Raw genomic sequence first — 19112 nt, forward strand, 5'->3', positions numbered from 1 at the left:
CTTCTAAAACCCAATTATCTTTCTATTGTTCCAACATAATTAACCCTATTCTAGCCCTAATTGTTGAGTTCTAATTGCCCTAAGTCCTTTGACTACATCAATCTTTGTTTTGCAAAAGATGGGGAGCTACTTTGAGGGGATATTGTGCGCCATTCCTTTCATTAACATTTCATTTTCAACAAAATTCTGACTTATTGACTGAAACCTAGATTACTAACCTTGTATATTTTTTCCCCAAACTTCCTGTTTTCCCCAGCCCGACTGAATGAACAAAAGCTGCTGCTGCTGCTGCACCGCACTGTTACTTTTTCCTGAAACTAGACTTCCTTTATTTCACCTAAGCCTAATGCAAAAAACCGTTTCATTTTCATCTTCAAAACAACCACCTTCATAATGTTAAAAAAAAAGGAAAAGATAGTTCCCTAAATCTTGTCTTAGTTAATTCTCCACTAGTTGAAGTAAACCCATCCTTATGAGGGAGCATGGTTACAAACTCCAAACTTGCTTACATGGAGCATAGAGCAACCTTTTGGACTTCAGGAAATTCACCATTTTGTTGGTAGAAAATATCAAAGCTAAAGAGATCCTTAATTGCGGTCTTATCAACAATCTTGTCTGGAGTAAGAAGTCAATGCATAGCTGTACTTCGGATGAACTTTGAACATGACAATCTGTGCTCTATTATCTGCTAGTATTTTATTTTCTGTTTGGCACTGTTGTCATCTTGTACAGTAAGTATCCCAATCATGGGTATTATACGTCAGTTTCAGCCACTTAATTTATGATGGTGATTTGATTAACTTGGCCACTTATTTTTGGGATAATCAGTGTCATTATATTTTAGGGGAGTGATTGGCACATAGTTATCTTTTGAAACTCTTATTCGCTTTTTTTCTAATTCTTGATGTTGAAAGCTTAGAGGCTGTTTGGTATGGGGGATGTAGGTAACATTCACTGTAATGTGAATGGTAAAATTACATTATAGTGTTTGGTAACAAAAAAATATCAATGTAATGTACATTACATTGGCATCACATTACAGTCAGAAGAGGGAATCGCATTCCCATTGAAAACCTATATAATGTTACTTTCTCACTACTTGGGAAAGTGACTATTTTTTGGACTAAATGCCCAGCATTGCTCTTTCTCACTGCTCTTTTCTTCATTTTCTCTCATCTCTTTGTCTCACTAACCAACTGCTAGTTAACCCCTCTCTTTCTAAAACCCAAATTTTTGTGGCTGATCATCGTCAACAGTCGGCCACTGCTGCTAGTGGTGCAGAAAAAAGCCACTCTTTCTGCTCGTCTCACTCTCCTTTATCTTTTAATCGATTTAGTTTTCCCTAAAAATCTATCTTTTCCTCCTTTTTTCTCTTCTTTCTTTTGGAAAAAACTTAGATCTAGTTGTCAGTTGGCAAAAATTGTCTTTGCCAAAACCAATTTCTTCTTCCTCTCCCTTCTCTCTTTCTTTTTATTGGTTCACTTCACAAAAAAGTGAGAAGAAAGGAAGAGAAAGGGAGGACATGAGAGAGGGGAAGAAAATACAGAACCTGTCGTTGGTCACGGTAGGGGATAAGGGGAAAGAAAAGAAGAGAAGAGCAGGAAATGACCAAAATGTCTCATGAATCTCTCTGTTTTCCTTCAATCTCCAACCTCCTCCGCCACCACAGAACTTCTGTTAGCCACCTCATAAGCAACCCCTGCAAATGAGTTCGACCAAGTACAAAAATCACCACTTGAGACATTGGCCAGAAAAATAAACCACCACCTAAAACAGTCATGTCCCTACCCAGTCAAGACAACAACATATTTTCTCTTCCATTTTTTTTTTATCAAATTTTGCTACTTCTAGATAATTTTTATTTTGAGAATTTTGTTTAGATTTTGATATCTAAAGTGGGTAAGATGAATTTGTACTAGTCTTGCTAGATTTTAGTATAATAAAAAATATTTATGACTTTTATATGGGTTTGTCATTTGTGGATGAAGAAATGGGTATCATTATTTGGTCTTTCCTTTTTAAAATACTAATTGATTGTTGTTGATAATATATTTCATGTTGATGTTGAAATGCTGCTCTTATTTGACATTAAAAATATTGACAAATTTTTGTCTTGAGAAAAGTAATAGAAAAATACGAATCTCATTGTATAAATTAATTAACTAATTTCATTAATTACTTTAAACTACTTTAATTAACTATATAATTAACTAATTAGTTGATTATAGTAACTAATAAATTAATTAATTAATAATTTAAATTAACTAATTTAATTAATTAATTTAACTCTCTAAAATTTAACAAATTTAATTATAAAAAGCATGCAAGTGTATTAAACTTGCTTTTTGATGCATAAGGCTAATTTTGGAAATTCACATAACATTCTCAATAAGGTGCTTGTAAACCCAACGATGTAATGCTATCTTCACAAGATTTTAATCAATACTTTCCCATATAGATCAAATATTGCAATGTTATCTTCCTAGCTCACATTCTATTGGAATTTTGAAGTGGTAAAGCACCAAATGCTACCTTAGGGTTATGTCCTTTCATGTATATGGGCCTTCTTATCAAGTTCTATTTCAGTTGCAATATTCTTGACTCTAGCTACTCATTTCAACATGGAGCAAAACCCTTTGACACTAAAATTTAATAGTGTTGGTTTAAAACTTTCACCACAGAAGATGATAGACCTGGGAAGCAATTGGATCAAGGTTTAAATAAGTTGGTGATTGGTTCTATGCGTATTTTGGCCCAGGTAGCTCAAATACTGTTTAGGAATTAGACTTTAATCATAAATCTTAACCAAAAAAAAAAAAGATCTAATGAGAATTTCACTTATTTATAATACACTTTCGGAATTAAAGGTTGTAGTGAAGCGTTATATAATTTCTTAACTTTTAACACATTATAAAATCCCTAACCCAATACCATACTATCATAGAACCAAGAATAACATAAAATCGAGGAAACAACTTCTACAATTTATTATGGTTTTTCTTTTTCTAAAGCAATTAATGATTCCCCTTTTGGTGTTGTGCTTTGTAGTTTAAGACTTCTGAGATGCAAAGATACATAGTCGCAATTAAAAAACTCTAATCTAGCAAAATCTTCTGTGCAATTAAGTTGTGTTTTCAGATAGATACTGTTCATTCTTCAGTCGAATGACAACAATTAGTCTAAATGTAGATTACTACATTAGTAGGTTGTTGTAGTACTGCTTCCTTTGTTCGTATTCTGTAGATTATTTTTAATAACTATGTTTGTGTTGTATATAGTCTAATTGTGATCTTGGCAATACATGTATTGTAGGGAAACTTTGCTTTCATATATCACTGATGGAGACGATGTACGGGCCTTGGGCTCTTTGAGTGTGTTGGCTACACTGTTGCAAACAAAGGGTAATATTAGTGAAGGGTTTCATATCACTACATCTGTTTTTAATTGCTATTTCTTACTGAATATTTACATTTGTAGAATTGGATGAATCAATGCTAGATGTTCTTGGCATTCTTCCTCAACGCAAACAACACAAAAAACTCTTACTGGTAAGTTTTAATGCTAGTCATTTTCTTCAGTTGGAATAGTGATTTGTTTGCATCTGATAATAGCTTGCCTATTTTTCTTGGATTTTCTTGTCTTGAAAACTTATCGGTGAATGTATAGTTCAATAGTACTTAAGTGTGGTCAGATGGTCCACAACCAAAAGCTTTATTTCTTGCTCTGAAGTGGATTCTATTGATGTCTCATATGTATTGACAGCACAATCAGGTGCAAGTATTTTGGAAAAAAAAAATTTCATGAAGATGAATTTGATACCTATCAATGTATACCTAAGATTAAAATAAAAAACTTGGGGCATACTTGTTTGTCATTTTGTACCTGATTGCTATTTTAGAAATTCTTCCACCTTTGTCTAATTGATTGAACTGTAGAACCTTTTGTGTTGAATTTGGGCAGCAAGCTTTGGTAGGTGAGGGCTCGGGTGAAGAGCAACTTTTTTCTTTTGAAAGTGGCTCCATAAGAGATGGTGTTGCTAGTGAGATTGATGGATATCTACAAAAGTTGAAGGTATTTTTCTTTTGCTCATCTTTAAGCATGCTTTATTTCTCCATATTCCCTTAAAATGGTGAAGAGAAAGAATGCAAAAAAAAAAAAAAAAGATGAAGGGAACATTTCTACTTCTCAAATGTTTGTTTAGTCATTAATATTGGTTCATGCAAAGAGCTGTTTCTATGCTAGTTTCTTTGATACCTCATCAAGAGAATGGATAAGTAAAAGCTATCCACTTTGGTAGCCAAGGCTAGGGTTGTCGTTGGCTTTGGTTGATCAAAGAGAAAGTGTTCTTCATAGTTATAAAGCCAATGACTGAATTGATGTCACGAGTTAACTTGACACCAACTCAGTTGATAAAATTACTAACCAAGTATAGTTATAAAATAAATCATCATTAAGGATAGATACGTGGATTTATATTTTTCAAATGAAAGTTGAGTAAAATGCCACTTTTATCAATTCGTTAACTACTCATTTTTTTCCAAAAAAAAAAAAAAACTACTCATTTTTTTTTAATTTTTCAAAACTACTATTTTTCATTTGATTAAAAAACGAAACTCACTTATAGCTTCAATTTTTTTTTTCTCGCTCACTTATTGCTACAAGATCTAGTTAGTCTTTTGTATACTACTTTATTAATTTAGTTTAGTCTTGGTATGTTTTTTCTTTCGCTCTATCAGTTTAGTCTTGATGTTGGTGGTATTATGGTAGTTTTTTTTCTTTTGTATTGTTGAAATGAGCTTGATGGTGGTCTATTGGGTCTAGTTAATTATTAAGGACCTTATTTGTCTTACTTTACCTGCTCATTTTTTTCCAAAACAGAAAAACTACCCATTTTGTTTTTCAATTTTTCGAAACTACTATTTCTCATTTAATTAAAACTGAAACTCTCTTATTGCTTCAATTTTTTTTCTCACTCATAGTGAGTGTTACAAGATCTAGTTAGTCATTTGTGTATTACTTTATTGATTTAGTTTAGTCTTGGTGTGTTTTTTTTGCTCAATCAGTTTAGTCTTGTTGTTGGTGGTATTACGGTAGTTTTTTTTTTTCTTTTGTATTGTTGAAATGAGCTTGATGGTGGTTTATTGGGTCTAGTTAATTATTAAGGACTTTGTATGTCTTACTTTACCCGAGTTAAGTTTTTTATGTAGCATGGGATGGAAAACTAGAGTAGGGAGAGATGAAGAGGAGAGAAAAGAGGGAGAACATACATAGAATTATGGGAGAGAATACAGAGAAGAGAAATAGTGAACAAAGAAGAGAGAAAAAATATAAAAATGACAATAATAAATGTCTATTTATTTTTTAAAATGACTAAAATAAATCTTTAAATTTTTTAATTCTATTTGTGTCATCCTCCTCTGCATCAGCTTCCATTCTTGGAAAAAACTCAACTTTGAAATTTTAAGTTCTGCAGTGAAATAAATTTCAAGCAAAACCCTTGAACAACATTGTCAACAACATATTTTTGCTCTGTGGCATCAACACAGCCAATGGTTTTTCCTTTTTTTTGTCTCATTTTGGACATATTGTGAAGAAATAAAGTGATTGGAATTTTTCAACAAGCAGCACATCACAAGACTCCTTGTTTGCTTGACTGCCAAAAACTTGGCCTTTTGTTCGTTAAGCCTAACATGCACAATTTCAGCCTTTCAGCTGCAAAACCTGGTTATTGGGTTTTTAATTCTTCAAGTGATTGATCATGTTCCAATGGTCCTTTAGTTTCTACATCTGGCTTCTCAAACATCTGATGCTTCAAATTTTGGCTCAAAATTTTCTTGATTCATTTGAGAAAAAGGATCTACTTTTTCTTTTAGAGTGTTGTGTGCATAGTTCTTGAAAGCAATAGTAAAATCATCCATACTTCTATATTCTGAAAATTGAATTACAAATTATTGTCATATGAACAATAGGAATAATCATCATTCTCTGCAGAATTGGAAATAGTAGCTATTGCATCATCTTCCTTTAATTGGAATAATCTTGCTGACCGTCACCTTCCTAATGAATAGAACTGGAGAAAGAGGATAAAATTTCTACATGTAGAGGTCAAAGTTTATTGAATGCATTTTGGATTCATATGCAGCATATCAAAATTAAGGGGGGTAGGGGTTTTTTTATAATGCTAATATGCCACTGAGTTGATGCGGTGCTAATTTTGTCTGTCATACACATTCGATGATGAGGTGTGAGGAAATAGCATGATAACAAATTGAAGAAATCACCTTAATGATGTAAAAGATAACACCTTGATGACGAAATTGTTTACATAATGCTATTGTCACTTATGACATGGTATCCTCTATTGATATGTGGTGACTATGATGTCGTGAGTGGCTTGCGTGAAACTTGATTTAATTCATAGAAACGTGTAGTTTTAGTTGATGGTGAATATTTTGGTAGAACTGGAAAGTGGAGGAAACTTTGAGCTAGTATGTGATTAAGACTTTAATTAATTATGATAATGCTTGATATTTGGATCACACTAGGCAATTTAATGAAGCAAACTCTTTAATATTTATTAACAGAATCATATAGTTTAAGCTCATAATATATTATATATTTTTCCTATGTTGCTCGAACTCAGGTATGAGGATAGAGTGTGGGGCTGTAAACTTTCTCTTTTCATATATTAGATAAAAGTCAATTTCCACAAAGTGGCTATTCTATTTATAATAGAATGAAGAATATGAAGACTAAAACAGCCCTAAACCTGCATAAGCCATAATGATATATATCAATCTTTAACACCCCCCTTAAGCTGGAGCATAGATGTTGATCAAGCCCTGCTTGTTACAAATATAATCAACCCTAACCGGAGAAAGATTCTTAGTAAACCAATTTGCTACTTGCTCTCCTGTGCTCACATGGAAGTAGAAATCAATCTCTGTTGAATCTTCTCCTGTGCAAAATGACAATCAACCTCAATATGTTTTGCCCTTTCTTTAAACACTGGATTAGAAGAAATATGCATAGCTACCTGATTATTACACCAAAACCTCATAAGAGATGAATCTGCAAAACCAATTTCCTCCAACAAGTGACGAATCCACATAAGCTAACAAGTAGTTTGTGCCATAGCACTAGACTCTGTGCTCTACCTAGCTACTACATTCTGCTTCTTACTCTTCCATGATACCAAATTTCCTGCCACAAACACAGAATTGACCTGAGAACTAATTGTGTCATACTCTGAATCTAAACTAGATAGCCAACCAAAGACAAACAGTCTCATGCCATTCCTTCATCTTAGCCACATCAGTTGAAAGTGGCTTGGCAGTGTAGAAATCTTCAGCAGATCGCTGATGATCATAGTAATAATCCATAATTGTCTGTCCATTTTAACTTGGACAACTAACCTCCTGTGATAAATTGTAGTCTCTTCATATTCTTTGTACCTGAAAAATACTCATGCAATAACTCCCATAACTCTTTAACTATCGTAGTACGTTGCATTGAAAGAACATCTTTCTATCAATACAATTAACAATTGGAGAAAATAATCTTCTATCATTTGTCATCCATACCTTGGCAGTATCTTCTTTATTTGGACAGGGTTTGGTAAGATGTGCTTCCTTCGCAAGTCCTCTTACATAATACCTTCGCTAGAAACTTCCATTCTACAAAATTAGAACCATCACCAGCTAGCATAACATCTACTATGAGGACACAACCTTCACACTCTTACTACCTTTGGACGCCATCTCACTGACCCTCACTATTAAAAACAATCAACTAACACAATGCAATACTTAATAGCAACGGATTAAAGATGATACTAACAACCTAACAAAAACAAATCGACTAACATATTAAAACTAGCCAACCTCATATTCAACTAACAGGATCTATGAATCTCAGTAGAACCCAATCCACATAGTTACAATGGTCTGATGAGTACCTTCTTTTTCTTTTCTTCTTTCTCCATTTTTTTCTTTTTTTTTTAGGGTTTTGGATAGGTAGGCTCTGATATCATGTAAAATTCTCTTTTCATATATTAGATAAAAGTCAATTTCTGCAATGTGGCTATTCTATTGTTAATAGAATAGAGAATATGAAAAAGACTAAAACAGCCCTAAACATACAATAGCCCTAAACCTACATAAGCCATAACCTACATAAGCCATAATAATGTATAACAATCTTTAATATTTTGTATTTAAGTATCTGACATTCCAACTACATGGTTGAAGACATGGGGATACGGCTATAAAGGGTAAGAAACGAGGATACAGGTGTGGGGATTCATTGTCTAAATTATTATGTTATGATGGCTGGCATTACTCTTCTAGTAGTTTAACTACCTTTCTTTCCTTCTTTCTTTCTTTTTTTTTTTTTTTTGGAAGAGAAGATGTGTGATTGGTGTTTTGGTTTTGAGTTTTTAAAAGAAAGCAAAATTACACCAGCAATTGACCTCCTTGTCAGCCCATAGAAGTAGATAAATTGAAGGCCAATTGTCTTAATTGGGCGGAAACCCAGGCAAAATGAACTAAAGTGGGAGAAAAGAAAAAGACAAAGAAGTTGGTATAAATAACAAGGTGAAATGTAGAGTCACGTGATTGAATTTAGACTTTTAACTTTTAAATGTAATTCCCATCTGTAAAATATAGCAGCAAAAACTTTCAATTTTTCTCTTTCTGTTTGCTTTGTTTGTGGATGTTTTTCTATTCCTTACTCTTCCTTTTTTGAGATGCTTCATTCTCTCCAGATTTGACTGCTTTCTTCACTATCTCAGTTTCCCAACATCCTGTTTCTCTCTTTGTTCTTCGCGCTTCTTCTACCGGTTTTCCCCAATCAATCATAAATTGTGTCTGATTCTTGCATGGGATGAAGATTTTGCAATAATTCAAAAATGAATGGTGAGGGAAGTAAAGAAGAAAATTTTGGTTAGGGCAGCAATTTAGCCCTACTTGGGTATTATCTCCCCAGTTGAGTTTGGAGAATACAATGCAGATCCTATACCCATGTCAGTTTTGAGTGTGTTGATACGGGTAGTTGATTAAAAATGCAGAGTCCAAGCAACAGAGGAATTTTCTGCTATATGTATATATTAATTATTTTTTAGAAATTAGTGCCTTCACTCAAAGTGCTATTTTGCATATTGTGCCTTGGTTACAGAAGGGTCCTAGGGTCTAGACTGCATCTTGTGCCTTTGACAACACTTACCAGGTAAACCTGGGCCTAGAGTGTAGTATTGATTGAGATCTAACCTTACCGTGCATCATCTGTGTGATAGATTCAGTGCTTGCTGAACACTCATGCTCCAAAAAATTAAATAAAATGAGAAAAAGAGGGAAGGAAAATAAGCAGAAAAAGTATATACATTTTGAAAAATGGTTTGCTCATGGAGTATCTAATGTTATATTTTATTAAAATTTTGTCCCTTCATGTACATGATTCTTAAGTGTCTAGCCCAAATCCCGCAAGTTATAGTTTTGGTTTTGATTATTTCCATCACATAAGATTTTTACTTAATCGAAATAGGATTTCAAATGTTTACTTCGTTATCCAAAAGTTACCTTCTAGTTGTCTGTTATTTGCTAAGTTTTCTCCAATGTTATTTCCTTTCATCCTCTTTCTGCTGATAGCTTTGTTGTATTTGCAAGTCCTTAATATCTGTAACTAATTGACATCTGTATTTATGTTTTTGACCAATGCTATGATTTTTGTATAATTTCCTTTTCCTTCAATGTTTAACAGGAAGACTATGGAGTGTCTTGTTCTTTTGCAGGAGCAGGAACAAGGGCAAGCCCTCGTATATATAGACACCAGGTATTTTTGTACATGATTGTGCTTGTGGAAATAAAATAGCAGGAATCAGCTCTCTAAGTGAGAAAAGAAGAAAGTTGCACTTCCTTTCTGATGGGTAATAAGTTTTGTTAAAAAATAAAATGTTGTAGAGGAGAAATACATCAAGCTTTCATTAGAGAAAAACAAGCTTATAGCTCAACCCTTTGCTGTGGCATACAATAAAAAGATATATGCTAAGATTGAAAAAAATACTCCCTGTCTATTTTTTTTTGTCCATTTTTCCTTTTTTGGATGTTTTAAAACTATCCTTTTCCCTTTGCTAAACATCCAAAGCTCTTATTTATTTTATATTGCAAAATTATTTTCATGATTTTTTTAACTTTTTGGCATTAAACATGAAATATCAATTTTATAAAAAAAAAAGTTTAAAATATACTATTAAATATATGAAATATACTTTTGAAAACCATCAATTTTTTTTTAAAACAACTTTGTGATAGTTGAAATGATTTACAATAATAATATTTAAAATTTATTTTGAGCATTTATATTCATACAAACAATCACAATTTGAGATTTATACCCTCTAAACTGTTAAGCAACCAATGTATTCTTAAAGTGTTGGTCCAACAAGATTTCATTAGTCCATCATTACAATTACATAATTTTACACAGATACTATAATATAAAAAAAGATGAAATGATTTAATTGGATAAATCTTAAAACGAAACAACATAACGTATTATGCTTGAAGTAATCAAATGAACCAAAATATAATTGTTTTAGAAACATTAGTTCTAAATATGTATATTCATCACCACCTTTACCATCCATAATTTTTATTTAATAATATCTTATTGAGTGGACAAACATTATTAGTTCATTTAACTGGATGGAAAGATTGCATTGATAAATTGGTTGATTATGCGAATGAAGTAATGTAAGAGAAATAAATAAAAGAAATAGAAGAAACAAAAAAAACAAATGTAAAACAGAAGTTGGAAAAAGGAAATAGAAGGGACAGAAGGCAAACATATAAGACCAAAAAATATAAAAAGAAAGTAGCTGAACTTTATTGTGATAAAAGTGTTATGTATCGGATCAGGCTCCTCTCCTTTTGGCATTTCAAAAGGAGAGGCATGTTAATTGTTAGATTTATAGGCTTGTTAGTTAAGACCATATCAACACATCAGATTATGCCAGAATAACAATTAATTAATGTAATTGTTTCTTATTTGAAAAAAAAACAACAAAAAGAATAACTAAACTGATGTTGTTGGCTAATTTATGAAACACATTAGTGCATTTAGGACATTCTTTGCTTCTTTAAAGAGACCAAACCCAATATCTACATGACTCAGACTAGCTCTAAAAGTTGAAAGGAGAATGTAGTTTCGTGTTGCCCCTAATTCCCGAAGGTATTCTCCTTTCTTGTCAATCTCTTGTTGCCCAAAATTTCTCAAGAGTTAAAGCAAAACGGTAAAATGAAACAATGGTTGAAAATAATTATGACAATATACATGTGGTCAAGTTTTATACCGTTCTGATTTGTGAAAGAACCTTGACATGATTGTATGAAAATTGGAGTCATGCCTAGCCTACTTTTTCTTTCCTTTCTTGTTTGGATCCCCAAAAGCAGCAGCTATTGAAATTTTGGAGGGAAAAATAGTTATTTGACCTGGGGCAGAATTTTAAGTAGGATATCTTTCCCTATGGCGTATGCTGCTAAGTTGCTAATAAGAGATCATTTAAACAAGTTATTTATCCTTTTCCCATTAAATTGCTTTTTGTGGCATAATCTAGTGTGTTGATATAATCTTGGCTAACATGGCAATAAATCTCACTATTAACAGGCCTCTCCTTTTAAGAACCAAAAAGGAGAGGAGCCGCATCGTTATGTTAAAGGGAGGCAGTAGCGTGGTGGTGCATTCTTACCACAACAATGCCACCAAGTAGTTACTTTAGTTATGCACTTATATTTAATGTGATAATATTATTTTTTTCCATTTTGTCACAGGAAGGTCACCTGTTTCATCTATAAAACATTATAGGGAAATAAAAGAGACAAAAACGTAGTGCAAATTTCTCTCAGTGCTATACACAAATCATAATATTTTTAAATGCAATATGTCTAGGTCCTTGATGCATTGGTCAGTCTTCTTTGCCGATCAAATATATCTGCAGAAACTTTGTGGGATGGTGGTTGGCTTTTGCGCCAATTGCTCCCCTATAGTGAGGCTGAGTTCAAAAGTCATCATCTTAAATTGTTGAAGGTGAGTTATCTCTCTAAATATATATGATATACTTGGAATCATATTGCAGCCTCCAATTTTAAGTATTTTTATTATGATAGTTTGATTTATACTAAACTTTTGTGACATTATTAATTTATGGTAATTAATATTTATCTCGTGATTATAGCTTTATTGGTTGGAAAATTTGGTGTTGTCTGATCAAGTATTGAAAATTAAAATTTTCAACAATGTAAAGTATTTTTTAACATGTTTGGTTACTTATCTTGAAAACTACTTATATTGTATCCCGAACATAAACCGTTCAAAATGTTGAGTAGTTAGAAACTACTTAATGTGCTTAGTCAAGTTCGTTTTAAATTTTTTATTATTGGACTCCATTACCTGTGTATTAATTAAAAATTTTTCTATAACATATGTATTTTTTTTAACGTTATTAGATTTAAATTCTATTTAAAATCATGTCTCTTTTCGAGAAAATGCTATACTAAAATTATTTAAGTATTTACTTCTCAGCAACATAAAAACGTTTTTGCAATATAAATTTAATACAAAAATTTTTATATTGAATTTTTTAGTTTATCAAACAATACAATGTTTATTTAAAATTTCGTTGTTAATGATGCAGAAATTTTATTGATGCATGGTTTTGTCCTGTCTAGTTATATTTACTTTTTCCATTTAGCTGTTTTGACTCTGATTTGCAGTTGTTCGTGTTAGAACTTAAAAGCCCTTTGGCTTCATTAGCAATCTTAAAGCTGGACTAATTTAGGAAAAGTTTATTTGGTAGAAGAAATATATTAGTCTTTGACTTTTAATCACTTTTTAGTTATTATCTTTTATGTGTAGGAAAAATTTCTTATTCACTGATAATCTATATTTATTATCATTCAGTTAAAATATATAACTCTATCAATTGGTTGGACTGAGTTGTTAACAACTAGTTCAAAGTCCCACTTTTCACTTTAAAATACCTTTGGGTTAATCCATATTTTTGGAGATATATATATATATATATATCTTTCTTTCTTTCTTTCTTTGTAATTTCATGCTGTTGTCCCCTTATCCAACTCTCATGGTATAAAAATTTTACCTGTCATAGGGACGGTAAGGTTGATGATTGATATGGTGGTGAAAGGCATTTTTCAATCATGGAATGCCTGGTAATTGAAAATTCAAATTTCAATGATACTACCTTGAGATCCCCAGTGTAATAGAATAATTAGTAGGTAACAAATAATGTGTTAAAAAATGATTACAGTGCAGATAAGAATATTATGAAGGAAGAGCTACAATGTGAGGAATAAGGGCTATGCTTACTAGAAAGGATAATTGGGAACCCGAACAGAAGTGGGTCCAAAAAGGTAGAGAATTCTTCATGTTCACGCTTGGTAGGAGAGAAGTGTGGGAGAACTTGATAACTGTTTTATGTTTAGGCCCACAAAAATCAATATTGATACATTGGAAAGATTAGGAGAGAAGGAATGACACAGATGTGAGTCCAAGGTTGCAATTTCACTCCATTTTTCTCATGGTGGAAGTCTCCTTTTTCTCTCTTATTTTTCCAAGCAAATTAAAATTGAAAGCCTGTAATGGTAAAGATAGTATTTTCTATCCTACCAAGCAAATGAGATACATCTTTTCTTTCTGTCTACTTTTCTATCTTTCCTACCACGAATCTCAGCAGAATAATTCTTTTTGCTTTGTTTTTTTTTTTCTGTTTTACATGCTTTCCTATCTCTCTGAACTTTCTATTCTTTCAATTTTCTATATTTCCTACCAAGCAAAGCCTAAGAAAAGATAACATTTATCGAAAGAAAAGATGATAATTAATATAAGAAGGGTTGGGATGTGCACTGTGCAATGAATACAATTAAATTTACATTGTGCATAACAAGCTTCATTCATATAAATGCACCAAGGGACGGGATGATAGCTGAAAAGGTTGAGAAAGACAATTAAGCGAGAAGAGTGGAGGGAGAGGAAGAAGAATGGAAAACACAAGATATCAGTGAACTGGAATGTAGTATTTATGTGATTGAACTCATTTAGTTGAAATGTATTTGTGAAATGAACTAAGATTGAACTCTAATGATTGTAATCTGTCTTGACATGATATAATGAGATAGTTTTTTAAAGCAGACAAACTAGTATTTGGCAGTAGTTTTCCTTTCAGATATAAATGCGTTAAGAGTTTCTTAGAAGCAACATTCAACATGCAACTTATGAACAGTAGAAGGGGGAGTATATTTGTGATACATATCCTAGCAAGCTGTGGCCTTTTATTTATAATGGGTGTAAAGTATGCTTCTAGTGAGGCACCTGGTAGTATTGTAATCCAGTTAGTGGGAAGAAGTGGAAAGGTGAAAATTGGTGACTGGACTATCCTTGATTTACCTTAGTATTGTTGCTGGTGAAGTCAAGAGAAGTTGGAATTATGGAACTAGGGAGACTGGCAGATAGCAAGGCGTATTCTGGATGGTTGCCAAGAAGGTGCTAGTAGTAGATACTGATGGAAGTACGAGAGTCAAATGCAGGAAACTGGATGAAGAAGATAAGTATTAATGCTTGTTGAGCAAGGCTAGAAAGATAATTAGGAGTGCAAGAGTTTTGCGTGTTAAGAGGCATAATTCTCTTGTCAAATAATATTAGCCAAGCCATATACAAAGGTCGATGTGTGTAATTAATGAATTTATTTAGGTTATAACATCTCATTCTGTAACAAAGATGGTGAAATATGTTACAGGATGCAGGTTGTTACATTTGGATTTGTCACAAGAGGTAAGTGTGATGCTGTGTGTCATGAATGTTATATATGAGGTATTCAGACACTCAAAAAAGGATTTAAGAAGCATTCGGACACTCCGAAAAAGATTTAATACAATAAACCTTTAACTAGATCCAAATTTGCTTTCACCAAGTTAAAACTATGAACATCCAATGTGTTTGAGATTAGATCAGATGTCCTGCAGTTAATCCATTAAAAAATTAGTTCTTGAAGACGTGTAGTCCATGGTGCTGCAGGAGGTGCAAAGCATGCTCAAGGATAAATTGGTAAATCCAAAATGAGCTGAAAATTTGTATCTACAATAAGTGATGGTGCGTAAGTAGTTTCTGCTTCAATGGCATTAGATGCCATGTGAACTATTAAGCATCCTCATCAAATGTCTCCAATCTAATTTATCTCATTTTCTATTATGGTTTGAATTTGAAAATATCAGGTAACTTTATTCTTTATTGGCTTACACACTTTACTCTTTAACTTAATCATGTATTTCTTTTCAGGATGAGCTATTTCTGGACTTTTTATAATCGTGGTGGACTTATTGTGGTGCAGGATTCATATAGGAACTGCACAAGTTTTCTTCTACAGGAGACTAAAGGGATCTGGCGTGATCTACTTATAACAGTGCTTTGTGATGAGTGGAAAAAATGCAAAAGAGGTATTCTTTTAAGAAGTTGAAGCTGTAAATAATGACTTTGGTTGTTAAGTTTTTGACTAAAGCAGTTAATTGTAGCAATTGAGGCTTCATCCCCTCGAAAGGAGCCAAAGTGCATACTTTTGTCATTTCAGAAATTGACTTCTGAAGGTAGGATTGAATACTGTTAAAAAATTGGATGGTTTCGAAACTATTTTTCTGATCTTTGTTTCTTTTCTTTTTCCTTGAATGTGGAATATTCATTTGCATTATGTCTTGCATGTACAGATATTCCAGCTGACTCATCGTTAGCTTCTGGTGAGAGGATGAGTGAACTGGTGAAGGTTTGTATATATTCTCTTTATGCTCCATTTCTTTTATTTTGGTACAATAAATCAAAAGACATTGGATAAATCTGAATCTTACGGCATGCATGATATTTAATGTTACTGTCTGCTCTGAAATGACTGTTTGTTTTGGCTTTCCTCCTCGGCTGGTCTTATGATGTTTATGTGCAAATAATTAGAAAAAGGAAGAAAACAAGAGCTTTGCTTTTTAATTTTTAGCACAATCTTTAGTATTGCATGCCTTTTCATTCCTTCAATGGTGCTCTGTAGCATTTATAATTTCAATAAGTTGCTAATATTTCTAAACTTTCTATCTTAGGTATTTGTACTTCTTCATCAACTTCAAATTTTCTCCATCGGGAGGGCTTTGCCCGAGCAGCCCTCTATCCTTCCTCCAGTTGATATCCCAGAAATGTCCCGTGCCGGGGCAGCTGGTCTGGATGTATCAGGTCCAAGGCCGGGCACTGAAATAAGACTTGGTCAGTTTTGTCTCTAGTACTACTGGCTCTACAAGTGATTGCGTGTGTGTGTTTTTCCCTGTTTTGTCCCTTCCAATTTTTCACAGAAATTTTCTTACATGTTCTAGTTGCACAATTAATTACTTCTTGATTCCCTGACATCTGGTCACTGCCATGGCAGTTAATGCTTTGCCTTGTAGGATTGCATTTGAGAGGGGCAAAGAACGTCATTTCTTCTTTCTAGCAGTTTCTATGGGCACATCGGGATGGGTTCTCCTTTCTGAAGAGTTACCCTTGAAGCAGTATTATGGAGTTGTCCGTGTTGCCGCACCTTTGGCTGGTACAAATGTAAGTTCAGCTATATTTTCTGTTAAGTGTATTTCTTACTAAATGCTGCAGAACATGTGTGCACTTGATTGCATGTGCTATTTATTCTTCATTTAGTTCCTACCTTAAATAACAGCCTTGGTTGTTAACATAATTAGTGAGGTGAGAAGGATTTGAGGTTGGTCTTGGCATTCTATAGTCAAGTGTAAAGCTGGCAAAAGCTCCTTCCACAAAATTCCTGCCCAACCTAACCAAACCAAACCAGAGCTGAAAAAAAGCCAAAACCAACCTAGACATTGACCGATACTGTAACATGATACCGAAATAAATTTGAAACTTGATTGAAACTTAAATTGAGCATAATATATATTATTTTCTCATTTTAAATTTCAATTAAACTTAAAAATGATTAATATAATACTATTATAAAAAAATAGCTTCATTTTGACTTGATTTGAGTTAACCTAAAAGTCAACAATCTGAACTTGATTAATTTGAAACCCGAAGTAATCCGAACTTGAAACAACCTGATTCAGAATAGACCAAAATTTAATGATCTGAATTGACCCCAACTTGAAGAATTGGTTGGCCCTCAATTACTCTTTTGTCAATTATTTTCTCATACACATCATCGCCAGTTACATGTGTAGGATCCATTAATAAATTGTAGAACTCATATCTATGAATGGTAAGGTGTATTAGAAAGTAATGGAGGGCAGCTAGAGCCCAACCAAAATAACATAATTGACCTGCCTAATTGCTGCCTTTGTCAAGTTTTGATAAAAGTCTTGTGGTATAACATCTTCCAAAGCACAAACTGGCATGTAGGACTACATGGCACAAGATTGAAAAGTTATGACCTGAACTTGAGTTTATCTGAATTTATCTAAAAATGTCAATGTGAAGTAATCCAACTTGAACTCTCCCGGTTGCCACCCTAGTCAAGTGTAGATATAATATCTTCCAAAGCGCAAATTGGCATGTAATCACATTCCATGAGGTTGAATAGTCATGTCATTCTCACACTTTTTTTTTTTCTGTTTTTATATTTCCGGTGATTGTGCTACTTTCTTCTAAAGTACTTGGTTGTTTCTGGTCTATTACCTTCAGCCTAGAATTGATGATAAGCATTCAAGATGGCTACACTTACGGATTCGTCCATCAACTTTACCCTTTTCGGATCCTCCCAAATCTGGTGGACTTGGAAAAATGAGAATAAAAACTCTAGTTGATGGGAGATGGACCTTAGCTTTCAGGGATGATGAATCCTGCAAAAGTGCTTTATCTATGATTCTTGAGGAGATTAATCTACAAAGCAGTGAAGCTGAGAGAAGACTAAAACCAGTACTTGACCTTGAACTGTAGATTCGTCAAATTTTTCTCCATATCCTCTAAGTATTTCAAAGTACAAACACCTTGGACTCCATTATAGTTGCCAACTTGTTTAAATGGTTAGCTTTATGCTTTTGCAGTGAGAGTTTGTGGTCTTTTCACTTTTTTGTATATATGCTCCTAAGGCAACCCCAGATATACCCTCAAGTGTAGATTAGCTCCGCAGATTTAGTGCCATTCTTTGTATATTAGCTATCCCTTGCCTGATTTGTTTGTTTATTGGCCTTGCCTGCTCATTTGGCCTTTATTTTTTTTCTGTTCATTATCGAGCGGCTTCCTAGCTTAGGCTTTTCTCCCCCTAATTTTGTAAGTTGCGTAACATCGATGTACATTTGCAACCTCATAGTAAAAGCCATTGTGCATTTCTTTTCAAATCACCTCAGCATGTTAATTTTTTATGGAAAAATTTAGAAAAGAATAGTCTGCTCTGTATGGAGTATGGTACTTGATTCTGCATATAGCCATAAAAAAAGAAGGAAAGTACTGGAATCGTGAAGTAGAATTGAAGCCACTGAACTAATTGAATTCCAGGAAAAGAAGCTGCGAAAAGTATATATGAATGAAAGATGTTGCTCTCTAGCTGGTATGTTCGATGAGTCCGCCTTCCGCGGCGGTCACTGGCTTTGGCTTCACCTGCGACCTTCCCTTTTTCTCCTCTTTTCTTTATTCCTATCTTCTCATATCTCCGATTCTTTGTTTCAGTCTTTCTCTTGATTGGGCCCCTGTGTCACTCTTTTAAACTCTCCCCATTGCTACCTCTCCCAGCTCTGATGTATTTGTGAAATTATTACTGGTGGTTGGAAGTTCTATTATGATGCTGAATTTCTTTAGAGGTTTGTGATTATTTTTGTTTTGGGTTTCCATGACTTGGTTGGTATTTATTAGATGATGTTTTTTAAGGATTTGATGTTGTTTTTGCTTGATTCTTGATGGGGTTTGACTTAAAATCTGGGAACTGCCGAAGGGGTTGATTTGTACGTTACACCATGTTTGTTTCTTGGTAAGTTGGTTTGTGTTTAAATGTGCACTTGTTTATAAATTATAAATTATTAATTAATGTAGTGAATTAAGTAAGCACAATATATAAAAAAAAGTCTTCAAATTATTTA

The 19112-nt window shown here is 33.2% G+C and overlaps 1 protein-coding gene across 4 annotated transcripts in view; it reads left to right on the plus strand.

Moving 5' to 3' along the window:
- Nucleotides 1–18377, plus strand: part of LOC110410438 (CLEC16A-like protein) — a 25890-nt gene extending 7513 nt beyond the window's left edge. For all 4 annotated transcript variants that reach the window (XM_021420113.2, XM_021420114.2, XM_021420115.2 and 1 more), the window contains exons 11-21: nt 3313–3401; nt 3478–3548; nt 3961–4071; nt 9757–9828; nt 11944–12081; nt 15398–15503; nt 15579–15650; nt 15768–15823; nt 16146–16305; nt 16466–16632; nt 17722–18377. In XM_021420113.2, coding sequence (XP_021275788.1) covers nt 3313–3401; nt 3478–3548; nt 3961–4071; nt 9757–9828; nt 11944–12081; nt 15398–15503; nt 15579–15650; nt 15768–15823; nt 16146–16305; nt 16466–16632; nt 17722–17976 — 1297 coding nt within the window. In that variant the 3' untranslated portion in view covers nt 17977–18377. The remainder of the gene's footprint in view (nt 1–3312; nt 3402–3477; nt 3549–3960; nt 4072–9756; nt 9829–11943; nt 12082–15397; nt 15504–15578; nt 15651–15767; nt 15824–16145; nt 16306–16465; nt 16633–17721) is intronic.
- Nucleotides 18378–19112: the final 735 nt, after the last annotated feature.

The sequence above is a fragment of the Theobroma umbraticum genome, unplaced genomic scaffold (assembly GCF_002168275.2).
Source record: "Theobroma umbraticum cultivar Fairchild unplaced genomic scaffold, ASM216827v3 scaffold_56.0, whole genome shotgun sequence".
In the NCBI taxonomy this organism is placed as follows: Eukaryota; Viridiplantae; Streptophyta; class Magnoliopsida; order Malvales; family Malvaceae; genus Theobroma; species Theobroma umbraticum.